Source organism: Staurois parvus, unplaced genomic scaffold, assembly GCF_062004578.1.
Source record: "Staurois parvus isolate SC_StPar_1 unplaced genomic scaffold, SC_StPar_1.0 ptg000191l, whole genome shotgun sequence".
Lineage (NCBI taxonomy): Eukaryota > Metazoa > Chordata > Amphibia > Anura > Ranidae > Staurois > Staurois parvus.
In genome coordinates this window covers 8,310,544-8,326,358 of record NW_028317987.1, presented here as the reverse complement: position 1 = coordinate 8,326,358, position 15,815 = coordinate 8,310,544, and the positions used below count along the sequence as shown (strand labels likewise).

The 15,815-nt window shown below is 45.8% G+C and overlaps 1 protein-coding gene across 1 annotated transcript in view; it reads left to right on the top strand.

The window, feature by feature from the left end:
• Window positions 1-15,476, top strand: part of LOC149461967 (uncharacterized) — a 54,611-nt gene extending 39,135 nt beyond the window's left edge. Inside the window, exons 2-10 of the mRNA XM_089677770.1 lie at window positions 7,264-7,491; window positions 7,571-7,777; window positions 7,887-8,028; window positions 8,420-9,217; window positions 9,311-9,397; window positions 9,484-9,555; window positions 13,886-13,950; window positions 14,047-14,112; window positions 14,664-15,476. Of these exons, the coding sequence (XP_089533896.1) occupies window positions 7,264-7,491; window positions 7,571-7,777; window positions 7,887-8,028; window positions 8,420-9,217; window positions 9,311-9,397; window positions 9,484-9,555; window positions 13,886-13,950; window positions 14,047-14,112; window positions 14,664-15,437 (2,439 nt within the window). The 3' untranslated portion in view covers window positions 15,438-15,476. The remainder of the gene's footprint in view (window positions 1-7,263; window positions 7,492-7,570; window positions 7,778-7,886; window positions 8,029-8,419; window positions 9,218-9,310; window positions 9,398-9,483; window positions 9,556-13,885; window positions 13,951-14,046; window positions 14,113-14,663) is intronic.
• The last annotated feature ends 339 nt before the right edge of the window (window positions 15,477-15,815 follow it).

The following is a 15,815-nucleotide window of genomic DNA, read 5'->3' as shown; positions in this document are numbered from 1 at the left end:
GGAAGAGGACGGACATGATGGGGGGTTACTGGGTGTAAATATGAAATAACATCTTATTACCTCCTCTGCTGCCACTTCCTCCAATGTCTCTCTCTGCTTCCTGTCTGTACCTGACATCACTTCCTGCCTGTACCTGACATCACTTCCTTTCTGTGATTGACATCAATTCCTGTCTGTCCCTGACATCACTTCCTTTCTGCGTTCCATAGAGACTTCCTGTGTGAGTATAGGTGAGATCAGCACCTTGTGGACCCTTTACTCCCAGCTGGGGGGCTTTGTATCCATATACCAGATGTTCTACAGGACTAAATCTGCAATCAATGTTACTGCAAAATCAAAGGGGCCAAAACCCCTCCCCCGAGCAGTCATATATTTCTGTCCTCCTTGGTGGGAGTGGAGGTGACCCCTCTATAAGGATCTACAGTCCATACACACCCAGCACAAGGCCGGGGTCACACTACCAGATGCTTCTCGGGGCTGCAGTTCCTCTGAGCTCCACAAGGTGGGGATCTCACTTCTACCCAGACAGGAAGTCTCTATGGAAGACAGGAAGTGATGTCAGGTACAGACAGGAATTGATGTCAGGGACAGACAGGAAGTGATATCAGGTACAGACAAGACTTTCAGTGTGGAAGGGAACCTGAGAGGAGACGTTCCTGGAAGTGGCAGCAGAGGAGGTAATAAGATGTTATGTTCTATTTACACCCAGTAACCCCCCATCATGTCCGTCCTCTTCCTCCATAGTCACGTCTGTCCTCTTCCTCCATAGTCATTGTGACGTCTTTTATCTCCAGCAGATGATCATACACACATATATAGTGTGGGAACCCAGATGAACCCCTTCAGGGGGAGGAGTTGATGATAATATATTTGCCCCCAAAGCTGGCCTACATGGTTCAGTTTTATCGTTCAGCCAGCGGGATGACCATAAAAACTGAAGTGATTCCCCCATCCACACATTGGAGGTGGATGGGGGAATCCTCCCCGCTGCACTCTTGTATTCTGACAATGGGGGGACTCCTCCGCTGAGATCATCTCCCATTGGCTGAGCAATATTCTCATTTGTCTCTCAGCTCCTTCTTGCTATTCCTCGTCCTGCCTGTTGTTTCCTTGGATTGATTTTCTGTGTAGTGACCCCGGCTTGGTCTCTTGGATGCGCTCGTCTGTTGCTTGCCCTGACCTTTCTCCTGATTCCTGGATCTCCTCCTCATCTCTCCTCCATATCCTCTTACACAGCTTTTCTCCACACCTGCAGTGACCCTGGGGGGAGGAAACTTGGCACCAGCATGCTGCCAAATCCATCCCCACCATTAGGGGCTCTGGAGACAATTGTCTGCTATTTACACTCCGTTCCTCCGCACGTCACCTGATCACATGACAGCTTACTTCCACAGATTCCGGATTTCTGGATGGTAAAGGTCAAAGGTCACTCTTCACGAGAGGTAGGACACACCCAGGAACAAAGATTTGGTTTGCATGGGAGCCTCATATAGAGGACCCCTCAAATCTCCCCATCCAAATGTCCCTCCATCCAGAGTCTATATGTCCTATGACATCACACTGACCTCACAGCTCCTCCTCCCAATGTCCCTCCAGCCAGAGTCAGAGAATCCTATGACATCACACTGACCTCACAGCTCCTCCCCCCAATGCCCCTCCATCTGTTTTTTTCTGATGTTCTTGGGATGTCAGCAGGTACTTGTTATTCTCACTAGCACAGTGGGACTGTTTGTCCTGTCATATGTAATGACATCAGAACTGCTTACGCCAAGCTTTACCCTGAGTTATGTGGGGGTCCTGTGTTGAATTTTGGATCCATTTTCAATTGAACTGAATGTATCTGATATTTACAGCAATTATTAGGGATTCTTTTTTGAGTTACCTCCATTGCTATTTTGTAATAAATTTGGGCTTCAAAGACGTAAGTAATCTTCCTAGGAACATATTATGATATACTGCGTTTCCGTGATCCCTTTATAATTCTGTCATTTCCGTGATCCCTTTATAATTCTGTCATTTCCGTCATCCCTTTATAATTCTGTCATTTCCATCATCCCTTTATAATTCTGTCATTTCCGTGATCCCTTTATAATTCTGTCATTTCCGTGATCCCTTTATAATTCTGTCATTTCCGTCATCCCTTTATAATTCTGTCATTTCCGTGATCCCTTTATAATTCTATCATTTCCGTCATCCCTTTATAATTCTGCCATTTCCGTGATCCCTTTATAATTCTGTCATTTCCGTGATCCCTTTATAATTTTGTCATTTCCGTGATCCCTTTATAATTCTGTCATTTCCGTCATCCCTTTATAATTCTGTCATGTCCACGAACCCTTTATAATTCTGTCATTTCCGTGATCCCTTTATAATTCTGTATTTTCCGTGATCCCTTTATAATTCTGTCATCTCCGTGATCCCTTTATAATTCTGTCATTTCCGTCATCCCTTTATAATTCTGTCATTTCCGTGATCCCTTTATAATTCTGTCATCTCCGTGATCCCTTTATAATTCTGTCATTTCCGTGATCCCTTTATAATTCTGTCATTGGCGTCATCCCTTTATAATTCTGTCATTTCCGTGATCCCTTTATAATTCTGTCATTTCCGTGATCCCTTTATAATTCTGTCATTTCCGTGATCCCTTTATAATTCTGTCATTTCCGTCATCCCTTTATAATTCTGTCATTTCCGTCATCCCTTTATAATTCTGTCATTTCCGTGATCCCTTTATAGTTCTGTCATTTCCGTGATCCCTTTATAATTCTTTCATTTCCAGGAACCCTTTATAATTCTGTCATTTCCGTGATCCCTTTATAATTCTGTCATTTCCGTCATCCCTTTATAATTCTGTCATTTCCGTGATCCCTTTATAATTCTGCCATTTCCCTGAACCCTTTATAATTCTGTAATTTCCGTGATCCCTTTATAATTCTGTAATTTCCGTGATCCCTTTATAATTCTGCCATTTCCCTGAACCCTTTATAATTCTGTAATTTCCGTCATCCCTTTATAATTCTGTCATCTCCGTGATCCCTTTATAATTCTGTCATTGGCGTCATCCCTTTATAATTCTGTCATTTCCGTCATCCCTTTATAATTCTGCCATTTCCCTGAACCCTTTATAATTCTGTCATCTCCGTGATCCCTTTATAATTCTGTCATTGGCGTCATCCCTTTATAATTCTGTCATTTCCGTCATCCCTTTATAATTCTGTCATTTCCGTCATCCCTTTATAATTCTGTCATTTCCGTGATCCCTTTATAATTCTGTAATTTCCGTGATCCCTTTATAATTCTGTCATTTCCGTCATCCCTTTATAATTCTGTCATTTCCGTCATCCCTTTATAGTTCTGTCATTTCCGTGATCCCTTTATAATTCTGTCATTTCCGTCATCCCTTTATAATTCTGTCATTTCCGTCATCCCTTTATAATTCTGTCATTTCCGTCATCCCTTTATAATTCTGTCATTTCCGTGATCCCTTTATAATTCTGCCATTTCCCTGAACCCTTTATAATTCTGTAATTTCCGTCATCCCTTTATAATTCTGTCATCTCCGTGATCCCTTTATAATTCTGTCATTGGCGTCATCCCTTTATAATTCTGTCATTTCCGTCATCCCTTTATAGTTCTGTCATTTCCGTCATCCCTTTATAATTCTGTCATTTCCGTCATCCCTTTATAATTCTGTCATCTCCATGAACCCTTTATAATTCTGTCATTTCCGTGATCCCTTTATAATTCTGTCATTTCCATCATCCCTTTATAATTCTGTCATTTCCGTGATCCCTTTATAATTCTGTCATTTCCGTCATCCCTTTATAATTCTGTCATTTCCGTGATCCCTTTATAATTCTGTCATTTCCGTCATCCCTTTATAATTCTGTCATTTCCGTGATCCCTTTATAATTCTGTCATTTCCACGATCCCTTTATAATTCTGTCATTTCCACGAACCCTTTATAATTCTGTCATTTCCATCATCCCTTTATAATTCTGTCATTTCCGTCATCCCTTTATAATTCTGTCTTTTCCGTGATCCCTTTATAATTCTGTCATTTCCGTCATCCCTTTATAATTCTGTCATCTCCGTCATCCCTTTATAATTCTGTCATTTCTGTGATCCCTTTATAATTCTGTCATTTCCGTCATCCCTTTATAATTCTGTCATTTCCGTCATCCCTTTATAATTCTGTCATTTCCGTGATCCCTTTATAATTCTGTCATTTCCGTGATCCCTTTATAATTCTGTCATTTCCGTGATCCCTTTATAATTCTGTCATTTCCATGAACTCTTTATATTTCTGTAAATTTCTTCAAGTTACTGTTTACATACAGTGCCTATATTGTGGGAATCATTGCAGCTGTGTGTGCTACTTCCCCTACTGATGTAGTTCCCAGCCTTGCTATAACTTATGTCCATTTTGTAACCTTTATTATGATATTTATTTTGTTTCTATCTCTGTATACTACGCTGTTGCAGCACATTGCTGTATGATTATCAATCTTTATATGTGTATGCATCCTGCTGCTGTTTCCCCTCCTGGCCTCTGGGGTCTGGACCTGCTATTGCTCCTTTGTTTTTTCACTGGGCTGATGGGCCGTTTGGTTGGGCCTGATGTGCGGCCGGGTGCCCGTGGTGTCCCTTGTGTATCCTTGCTAGGGTCCAATCTTCCGTGGCTTGGTAGGGACCTTCTGTCCCTCCCTGTGCAGGCCTGTGATGTAGCATGAATGGCCATAGCACGCCGGTGTCATCATTGATGGCCGGACGCAGTGACGTCACGCGTCACAACACAGACGTGCCTCGCCTGGACACTACATAGGTCTCGGTTCACAGCCACCCAGTGCCATTCTTACAGGGCTGTTAATCCGTACAGGTTATCAGATTTATGATCCTCGTGGCACAATCCTTATTCCGTGCCCTTTTGCGGTTGTGGTCGTCTCCTCGCCGGACAAGTGCGTTTGTTCCATCAATTAAGCACCAATATAAACATTTTTTGGTAAGATACCTTTTTGAAATTGTTGGGATGAATAAGATATTAGATTGTTTTATCTATATTTACACCCTTAGACCTGCCTTCCAATGACTGGCTGGGCCTACTTTTTTCATACCCCCAAAGTGTTTGATGGGCTGGCCCAGGTGTATTATCCTGTGGCTCTATGGTGACTGGGAGTCATCTCCTCATAGCTGGGATGTCATTGTAGTTGATGCTATTATACAAGTGACTACTCTATGGAGGTGTTGTGTTACTTTCCTCCCCTCCCTTTTCCTTTTCTGTTTTTGGATAGTTGTCATGAGTCAAAGATATACACAGTAATGTTGTAGGGGGCAAAAATTTGTAAAAAACGTTTTTCGCTGCTACTAGAAAAGATGGGACTATTGGGACGCAGCGCACACCCGGCTATACCACTAGTAACAGACAACAGACAGAACATTGATGCTGCGCTAATCACAATAATGCCGCAGATATTCCAATACAAATCATGAGATGAGAAGACAACAGAGAATACACCAGAACATCATCAGTAAATGGAAGGAATATGGGAGAGAAGGGAAAGGTGAAATCATAGAAGTCCAAAATGAGGACCACAGGGTGTAACAGACAATAAATTGTGACCGCGGGCAAAACGCACGGAAATGATCCGGGAGAAATAAAATCTGAACTCAATCCCAGTAATAGTGGGACATAGGAGTCCGTCACAACATACATGACATAACGTGAATACAACTGATGAGAAAGTGGAGCAAAATGTGAAAAATACAAAATGAAGAGCTTAATATGAAAAGTGTACAAACCACTTATCACAGAAGAATGACAATAACAACGCACAGTGCGGCCAAACATTGTGACCGTGCAACTAAAGAGTCACCACAATGTGCAACAAAGGCCATGTGACATAAACCGACTAATAAGTGACCATAGAAATACCATCAATAAATGTGGCAAACATATATAGAGTGCGGCTAGTATAAAAGAGGAAATGGTGATATAAACGCACAGCGACACCAAATGAATGGATTACTGAGCACTGCAAATACAATAACACAATGAAGAAAAAAATTTGTAAAAAAGACATAAAGTCCATGTGCAAAAATGTCCAACAAAAACACATAAAAAAACAAACCACAACGTGGATAGGTAAATGATTGTTGAATCCCACACCGGCTACATTGCCTCCTCACCTCTGTGCCCAGACCCCAAGGGGCCAAAAGGCTTTCAGGACACTCCCTGCAGGGGCCCTTTAAGTGGAATCCCAAATGGCGATGTAGGGATGATATCCCCTCACTGGTGGACCATACTGCTCAGCGGTGGTAATAGATCTTTCACCTTTGGACACGGAAATCCACCAGCGCACAGAACTCCTGCCAGGGGATTGTTGGACCAGAAAGAACAGCCGGCTCACAGCACTCCCAGGGAGACAAGAACAAGTCCTTCCATAGTGTGATATTATAAATGAATCATATTTATTGTAAAGACAAATGAGGACTTACATGGGAATAGATCCAACAACGCACCAATCACATGTGCTGATATGGGTGTACTGGGTGTACCAATATGGCTGTGGCCGTTCATGTCAGAAATGACGTCACCACATTCCGTTCTCCGACCTACGCGTTATGTCACTGTCATGTGACTTCATCAGGGACTTGCAATCAGCCACCCCTCACATCACCGGGTAAGAGGAGACTTTATTGTAAAGGAGAGAGCAGTACGGAGGATCCACCTAGATCCCCCATCATCTGATAAACACATAGAAACAATGGATTCAGTCAGTGTGTGTGTTTCCTACAGATGGATCCAGTCATGGGAACCCACCAGAGAGATGTCCCCGTCCTCTGTATTCCCGGGATTCCACACAGGAAGGTCACACCATCCCTCACCATCATCAGGTTGACAATTATTGGTAGTTGTGATTTATACACAGCATGTTTGTTACAATGAATGTTTTATTATATCTTTCAGAGTGGAATCCTCGGGGATGAGAATATTGATGTTAAAGAAGAGTATAAAGAGGAGGATGAGGAGTATGGAGTGATGGAGGAGTTTTCAGAAGGACACAAGGAGATGATGGAGCCACCTAATACCAGGAACCCACCAGAGAGATGTCCCCGTCCTCTGTATTCCTGGGATTCCACACAGGAAGGTCACACCATCCCTCACCATCATCAGGTAGATGAGGAACAATCACTGATAGTATCATTAGGATCTGTACATTATCTGCATTGTTACCATTGATGTCATTTTTATTATATATTCAGAGTGGAAACCTGAGAGATCCTAAAGTTGAGGTTAACAAAGAGATAAAAGAGGAGGAGGATGAGGATGGGGGGATGGAGGAGTCAGAGCTTCTAAGAGAACACAAAGATCTGTACCAGGACACCATGGTGGAGTCATCCAGCTACAGGAACCCACCAGAGAGATGTCCCCATCCTCTGTATTCCCGGGATTCCACACAGGGAGGTCACACCATCCCTCACCATCATCAGGTAGATGATGACAATTATTGGTAGTTGTGATTTATACACAGCATGTTTGTTACAATGAATGTTTTATTATATCTTTCAGAGTGGAATCCTTGGGGATGAGAATATTGATGTTAAAGAAGAGTATAAAGAGGAGGATGAGGAGTATGGAGTGATGGAGGAGTTTTCAGAAGGACACAAGGATATGATGGAGCCACCTAATACCAGGAACCCACCAGAGAGATGTCCCCATCCTCTGTATTCCCGGGATTCCACACAGGAAGGTCACACCATCCCTCAGTATTGCAAGGTCGGTGGGATGGAGTATCTAGAACTCGGACTGATGAAGACAATTTGTGGATTTTTTAATGTGAGTTTATAAATTACAGATGATATTCTCTCTCATTTCCTTGATTTAGAGTGGAGATCCAATCGATATAGAATTTGAGGTGAAAGCAGAAGAAGAAGAGGCGTATGTGAGGGATGATCAGCAGTCTATGGAGGAGGATGGAATAACGGGGACATTTATAGAGGAGGACACTCCTACAGAGATCAGCACAGGTGGGTCATGAACACTAAATCCATTCCTCCACCCATACTGCTCACTGATTGGTCCAGAGTAGGGCGGGGACTGGGTGATATCAGCCTGTAATCCCCTGGTCACTTTCCTGAGCTGTGTTCCCCGTCCTGTATTCCTGGATTTCTCTCGGATAATCTTCCTTCTCTGTGCTGCAGACACAATTTATGTATCTAGACTGGATTTATGGAGGTTCTGGGGTTCAGCTGGCAGCAAAATGTTGATTTTCACCATAGACGTTGCTTGACTTGGCATTTGGGTCTTGGACCTTCTTTCCCATGCCCTGGTCTTGCAAAATCTCTGACAGAGCAATTCTTCCAGTCTTTGGAGCCCAGACAACTGACCCATGCCCTTATGTCCCTTTTTCTGTTGCAGATTTCCACACTAACACACGGACATCCCACCACTTAGGACCCACTGCTGCTGCAAACAGCATCCAGCCAGACTCCCTGCCCACGTTTCCTCCCATGGCACCCCCAAGGGGGCAAAAAGGCCAGGCTTCCAGGGGGAGCCATGGTGCCAGGTGGGACACTGGGCCACACCTTGGCCATGATGCCAGGGGAGCTACTGGGGCCCAGGGGTCCATTAGGGCTAGGGTGGACCAGAGGTCTGACGGTGGTGTGAAGGGGTCACAAACTGGTGGCAGAAGGGGCCAGTCTTCCTTCAGAAAAAAGGCGGAAGCTAAGTTGAGGACCTCACCTGGGGCTGCTGTATCCCCTTTGAGCCCAGGAGAAGGGACATCAAGGGGAGGCAGAAGGTCCCAGGCCCAGGCCCAATCCCAGCCCAATTTTCCACCCTTCTCCCATGATGAGATCTGGGCCATGGTGGTTGCTTATGTAGAACGGGCTGAATGCATCTCGGGGCCCAGGTCCTACCGCAGCGGTAAGGCAGCAAAGGACCGTCTGTGGAAAGAAATCACGGTGGCCGTAAATGCAGTGGGCAGGATGGTACGCCGGTACCCCAAGAATGTGAAGAAGCATATGCGTGATCTGAGGTGGAATTTAAAGGAGAAGCTGACTCTGTGGGCTCGGCAGGGACATGTTACAAGGCATGGGGTGGACCCTGACCATCTGCAGGAACTGTCTCAGGCAGAACGGGCACTTCTGCCAATCATTGGTCTCAACACGATTTTTGGGGTGACGGCTCATGAAGATACTGATGACTGGCAGAGTGGTAAGTACACCACACATGTCCATATTGTGTCTTCAAAGTTGTGTTATCTTTTTAACATTTACCATTTGTTGTTCATTTTGTCTTGTGTTGTAGCCAATCCCGAGGCAGGGGCAGCCCCAGCCAGCCCATCAGAGGACAAGCCAGATCACGCATACACTGATCCAGAGGTGTTCCCTCCTGGTAAGTACTCATTGGGAATGCACCCCGTAATGTTGAACAGACTGCTAGAACATCAAACATCTCACATGTCAATGTCCTATTCACAGCACAACATCAGCAGGAGGAGGAGGAGGAGGAGCGGCTCCCCCCACTGCAGCCAGGAATGGAGGAAGATCTGGGTATGTATTAATGTGCTTGTCTACAACAATCATAATCACTCAGGATGAGCCAATGAGCATCCTCTTAGGAATGCAGAACAAACCAATGCTAAACTCTGTGTGAACACAAATATATCTCCACAACACGCTGCATTTCTGGGGTTCCTCACTGTATTGCACTCAAACCCCTAGAGAAATCAGTGTGGAAAACTGTTACCACACAGAAATGTGTCTAATCCCTGCCAAATGTCCTGGGACCAGTTTCCCTGAACCATGAAAAGCGGGTAACCCCACAAAACCAAATGGGGAACTAACTGATGAGAGCAATAAAGTTCCAAACATCACTAACTAGCTGACATCTCCTGAGCGTTCCAAATCAGACTCGCCCTCGCAACTTCTCCCAGACACAAAAACATTCCACGCATGTAAACACATACATGTAATCTGACCAACGTCAACATGCTCAACTCTGACAGTCCCAGAATATCCGATGTGTTTGGTGTTTAGTGACATCATATATCATGCCTGCTCAATATACAGGAAATGATCCACTACAGGGACCCATCACCTCCCAATCGTGCTGCTCACCTTCAGGTTTGAGCCACATAAAGGGAAGGTCAAACACACTTTGGTCACCACTATGGGTGGCAGAACTGGCAACATTCCTCCACTTCACTTGGAATCAGTAAGTCTCATTTCATCCCTTAAGGATGCTGATTTCTGGAGTAGTGTTTAACCACTTGTCACCCGCACTGTAGCTGTCATTTGGCTACAGTCTGGGGAGGGCGTCATACAACATCCTCCCAGAACATGCCCTCCCACACGCCCCTGGGGGTGCACACCCAGCCATCTCAGGGGTCGCTGTGTCCTACGGACACAGCTGATCACATGATGTGGTAAAAGGCCAATCACAGCGATAACGGCAGATCACCGGTAAATGCAGTTGCCGGTTATCAGCTGCACTTTCCTCATGCTGTCTCAGTGTGAGGAAAGTACTGCAGATAACTGACAATTGGCAGAGGGTGGATCGGCACCGATCATCAGGGCACTGATTATCAGAGCCCAGCAGTGCTGCCAGTCAGTGCCCATCATTGGTGCAGATCAGTGCTGCCTATCAGTGCCCATCAGTGCTGCCTATCCATGCCACCTCATCGACACACATCAGTGAAGGAGAAAAATTACCTGTTTGAAAAAGAGAAACAAAGGCAAAAACTTTTTAATTTCAGATTTTTAGCTCTTTTTTTGTTTATAGCACAAAAAACAAAACACCCATCAGAGATTAAATACCACCAGAAGCAACCACTATTTGTGTGAATAAAAGGATAAAAATGTCATATGGGTACAGTGTTGTATGACCACAATTGTCATTCAAAGTGCGACAGCGCTGAAAGGTGAAAATTGTCCGGGGCAGGAAGGGGGTCTAAGTGCCCGGTAGGCAAGTGGTTATAAAAGCTGTGCTGACACTGCTGGCAGTGATGTCTAGTGGGCCCCTCTCCTGACTTGTTTCATCATGTGATCTGGGACTTCAGCATAGGAAAACTTGAGGTCAACATCAAGAAATGTAGCTACTCACCCAATTGTCAAGTTCCAAGTGACAGCGACCATTCTCCTATTGCTCCAAATGTAGAGGCCAAATCAAATACATACCAAGACTGAGTATTCTTGGGGCCATTTTCCCGAAGCCCAAAAACCCAACCAGATCCAAATAATATAACACAATTTAATTTTCCTGATTCCAGGAAAACGGTCAAATCATTTTACAGTGCCCCTCCACCCCCCAAAAAAACTGGAACCTAACTAATGCTTTGGGCCTCTCATGTAAACTTGGGGCCGATAATTAGACTGCTTGGTTTTGGCACATCACATGACTAGCAGGAAGATCTATTCCTTTGTCAGACTTATCCACCGAGAATCTCAGGATTGAAGTCACCTAAAGCCCAAAAGGCATCATAAAGACTAATCTATAGGTCATTGACAAATACACTATATTGCTAACACTGCTGGGATGCCTTCCTTTCCACACACATGAACTTGAATGGCATCCCAGTCTTAGTCCGTAGGGTTCAATATTGAGTAGTCCCGCCCTTTGTAGCTCAAACAGCTTCCAATCATCTGGAAAGGCTGTTTAATGTTTTCAGATACAAGATCAAGTAACTCTGAGACTGCCACATGAGTTCATTATTTTCTTTTTCACATTGAGTTTGCAGGAGGTCTGCAGTTTAAAAGTGATTAAAGGAGTTTTGGATGCATTGCTCTTGGTCTCTTCAGATCAACAGTTATATCAACAATTCTTTTGGGTGCATTTACATGCGTTTGGCTTTGGAAATATTTTGGGGAACATTTATATTTGATTCGACTCCTTTTTTTCCATGGGTGACCCTTCTATAACCTATTGAATCCTTTTTGGAATGTTGCCTTTACAACAAATGTTATATCTTTTGCTTTAATGTTTGAAGCCCATGGTCAAAATGGCTGCAGTAGCCTATGGGCATAATGGAGCCATCCTAACACATCTGCCTCCTTGTTTGGCAGGAAAGGTGGCCCCTCATTCTTGTGGCCCCTGCTCCTGAGCCTTACCATGGCTCTTTCTACTCCCTACCAGTCTCCTGGGCTGTGGCTGCCAGTGTTCTATTTGTCTGGATAAACTGGAGTGAAGAACATACCAATGAGCAATCCCTCAAACCTTGGTCACAAATGTCACATCATACATGCAGCCTGTGACGGAAGCGTAGGCAGGACAGAACACACATGGAGGATGATAAACACACAACGTTTTATTGAAGTAGGAGAGACACTCAATCAGGGTAACAAGGGTAGCGGGCGGGTACCCAAAAAGGGGGAAGGAGTCCAAACAGTGATAATCCGGCCCACGATAGGACAGTTCAGGTAGCGATAATCCGAGCATTCAGTGGGGCAGGCCAGGTAGCTACAATAATCCAGGCACACAAGAGGGGCAGTTCAGGCAAGTATTAATCCGGGTGCACAATAGGGGCAGTTCAGGCAAGTATTAATCCGGGTGCACAAGAGGGGCAGTTCAGGCAAGTATTAATCCGGGCACACAAGAGGGGCAGTTCACACAAGTATTACTCCGGGTACACAATAGGGGCAGTTGAGGCAAGTATTAATCCGGGTGCACAATAGGGGCAGTTCAGGCAAGTATTACTCCGGGTGCACAATAGGGGCCGTTCACACAAGTGTTAATCCGGGTACACAATAGGGGCCGTTCAAGCAAGTATTAATCCAGGCACACAAGAGGGGCAGTTCAGGCAAGTATTAATCCGGGTACACAATAGGGGCAGTTCACACAAGTATTAATCCGGGTACACAATAGGGGCCGTTCAAGCAAGCAATAGTTCAGGTATTCAATGGGGCAGTCCAGGCAAGGGGCATAGGGGTGTTCCACAGGGCAGTCTGGGCAAGGATAATATGGGAATTCAATGGGGCAGTCCAGGCAAGGGAAATATGGGCATACAATGGGGCAGTCCAGGCAAGGGAAATATGGGCGTACAATGGGGCAGTCCAGACAGGGGTGATATGGGTACACCATAAGACAGTCTGGGCAAGGGCAATGGGGTGCACAATAAGGACAGTTCCACACTCTGCCACATGCGGCTTGTAGGGGCACTCACAGCAGGAAGTTTTCAGGGGCAACTAGCAAACAATGTGCAGGAACACTCACGGCTCAGGGACCCTCACAGTGGTTAGCTTTCCAGAAACAGCAGCGATCAGTAGACATGGACCCTCACAGCAATCAGCAGCAGGGTCAGCTTTCCAGGGACAACCAGTGATCAGCAGACAGGGTCAGCTTTCCAGGATCAACAGCGAGGGTCTTGGCTGTGGGGTCTGGCCTCAGCTCAGACCTCACACAGCACTTCTCTCAAGAGCAGGGGACCAACAGCTCATGGGTCTTCAGAGGGTTGTGTGTCTTGGCCGCAGCTTCAAGACTACACAGGCAATATAGGACCACAAGTCCCAGCAGTGCACAAAGCAAAGCACAGTTCAATGCATCTCCTAGTTAGGGCTCGGCCAGGAGGGGCTCTGACATCCTCTCTCTAGCTCTCTCCTTTTTCAAGAGATCGCATGGCCCTTTCAATTGTCCAAGCCCCAAACTCCCAGTGAGAACTGGTCGGGCCTTTCACAACCACAAAAGACCATGCTGTCTGCACTCCCTGCTGAGATCAATCCCATTTCCCACCTCCTGCGGGGCACAATAACTCCAAATTGTAGACAAAGCAGACAAGCTAACTGTTTGGCCACAAACAAAACACAAAAATAAAAGAATATTTCTGCTCTCCGTCACACAGCCTAACTAGTATCTGTTACTAATCATCATCTTGAACTCTATTTGCAGATCATCTTTTGCCCCTGGAGGCCCCAGCTGTTGGAGTGGGAGAAGAATCTGCATCTGATGTTGGGGTACGGGAACTGTTGTAATGGGGTGGGGATGTACAAATGCATGTTACATGTGTATTTGGGAAATGTCATGCATTTTTTTTTTGTTTTGTGGTGCAGGGAAGTTCAGGCACTCCAAACTTGTGTGAAATGCCGTCACCTCCACCTGAGTTGCGTGAACATCCGGTAAGAGATGCTAAAGATGTTCTCCCTAATGAGTCACCCATTTAGAGTATAACTCCGTTCCTGGCTGGGCAGGACTTGGCAACATGATGTGTAACTTACTTTTTTTGGATCATTGCTTAGTCAGGAGCTGGAGGGAGTGATGTGCATGTGACAAATCAGCAGGAAGGTATCAGTCTGGGGAAAGATGCCAAACCATTCATTTCAGTCAAATGTTCATCCAGTGTAATTTGTCAGGGAAAGGCATTCACCAATACCTGGTCCTAGGGGTGGGACAAGAACATGAGCTAGTGTTTGGTGCAGGGGCGGACTGACAACTCATGGGGCCCCGGGTCAACAGGGGATCATGGGGCCCCTGTGTGCTCGCTCACCCTCAAACCACACCCAAAAAGGCCTATGAAAGGTACCAGGGACATTTCATGGGGCCCCCTACTGACCCCAGCAGTGCCCGAGTTCCCCAATGGTCAGTCCGCCCCAGGTTTGGTGTCAAACGAGCCCCCTGTCATGCTGTGTGTTAAACACGCTTTCTTTTTTTTGTTTGTTTCTCCTTGCAGCCAACATTGGATCCAGCTGGTTCAGCACCCCGTCCACCTGGACCCAGCCCCCTTCGCAAGCTTAGGGAAAGGCTGTCGTTCAACATGGAAAGATTATGGGAGCAAAGGAGGCTTTCTAATGCATCCAGTAATATAGAAAGGTTACTGGGGCTCCAACATGAAGCCCTGCTTGGACTTGTCACCGCGGTCAGGGATCAGACTGTAGTGCTGCAGGACCTTAGTCATGATATCCGGGCCTTATGTCAAGCAGGGGCTGAACAAAATGCACCTTCAGCCAGAGGCTCCCAACCCCTGTGCAGTAGTAGTTTGGGGTCAATGCCAAGGTTGCCACAGAGTTCCCCTGTAGAAAGTGCCGGGGAATCAGCAGGGGAACAAGCCTTGGAGGTGCCGAATCTGGAACTACCCACTCTGGAGCAGCCCCCTCAAGAAACCCCACCTGAAGACCAGTATGCCTCCTTCCCCAAGGATCCCTCTTCTGCACCTTCCTCACACTCCACTTTGCCCCTTGACCACACCCCCACTTTCACACCCCCTCCCGTTGTTTCTACACGCTCCTCTTCTCAATCCCGTTTCCACCCTTACCTTCCACATCCTGCCCACTCTCCTCAGCCCTCAAATGCCCCTCCCCACATTCTCCCTGTCTTCCATTCCCCCCATTCAACCTCTCCCCCAGCACTCCCTCCCCACCACTCTTTCCCAGCCCCCCCACACACTGTACTTCCCCAACCCTCACACCCACCCCCTCTGCAGCAGCCGCCTCCTCCTCCCCATTAATTTTGTATGTTTTTTGTAATAAACATTATTTGGAAAGTAGCAGAACGTGTCTTTCAAATTGTCAGAAATGCATTTGGGGTAATAATGGTGGCTTGGTCATGTAGGGAATCCAACACAGGCGCTTTTCTGAGTATGGCTACCAATAATTCCAAATAGCGAACACTAAAAAAGCAGCACTTCAGAAAGAAAACTAAAAGGTGACCCTTCCAGAGGCATTGGTGGTTAGACTCTTTGGCCTTTCTGCTGCTTTCACCTGGTGGTCTGTCCTGCAAATAGTTTTAGCTGTTCCCCATCACACAAGTTCTCTGGCACATGTAGCGGTTGGCCATTATCTGCTAACCATTTGGCTGCCCCAAGGGAGCTTAGAATTATCAGTGG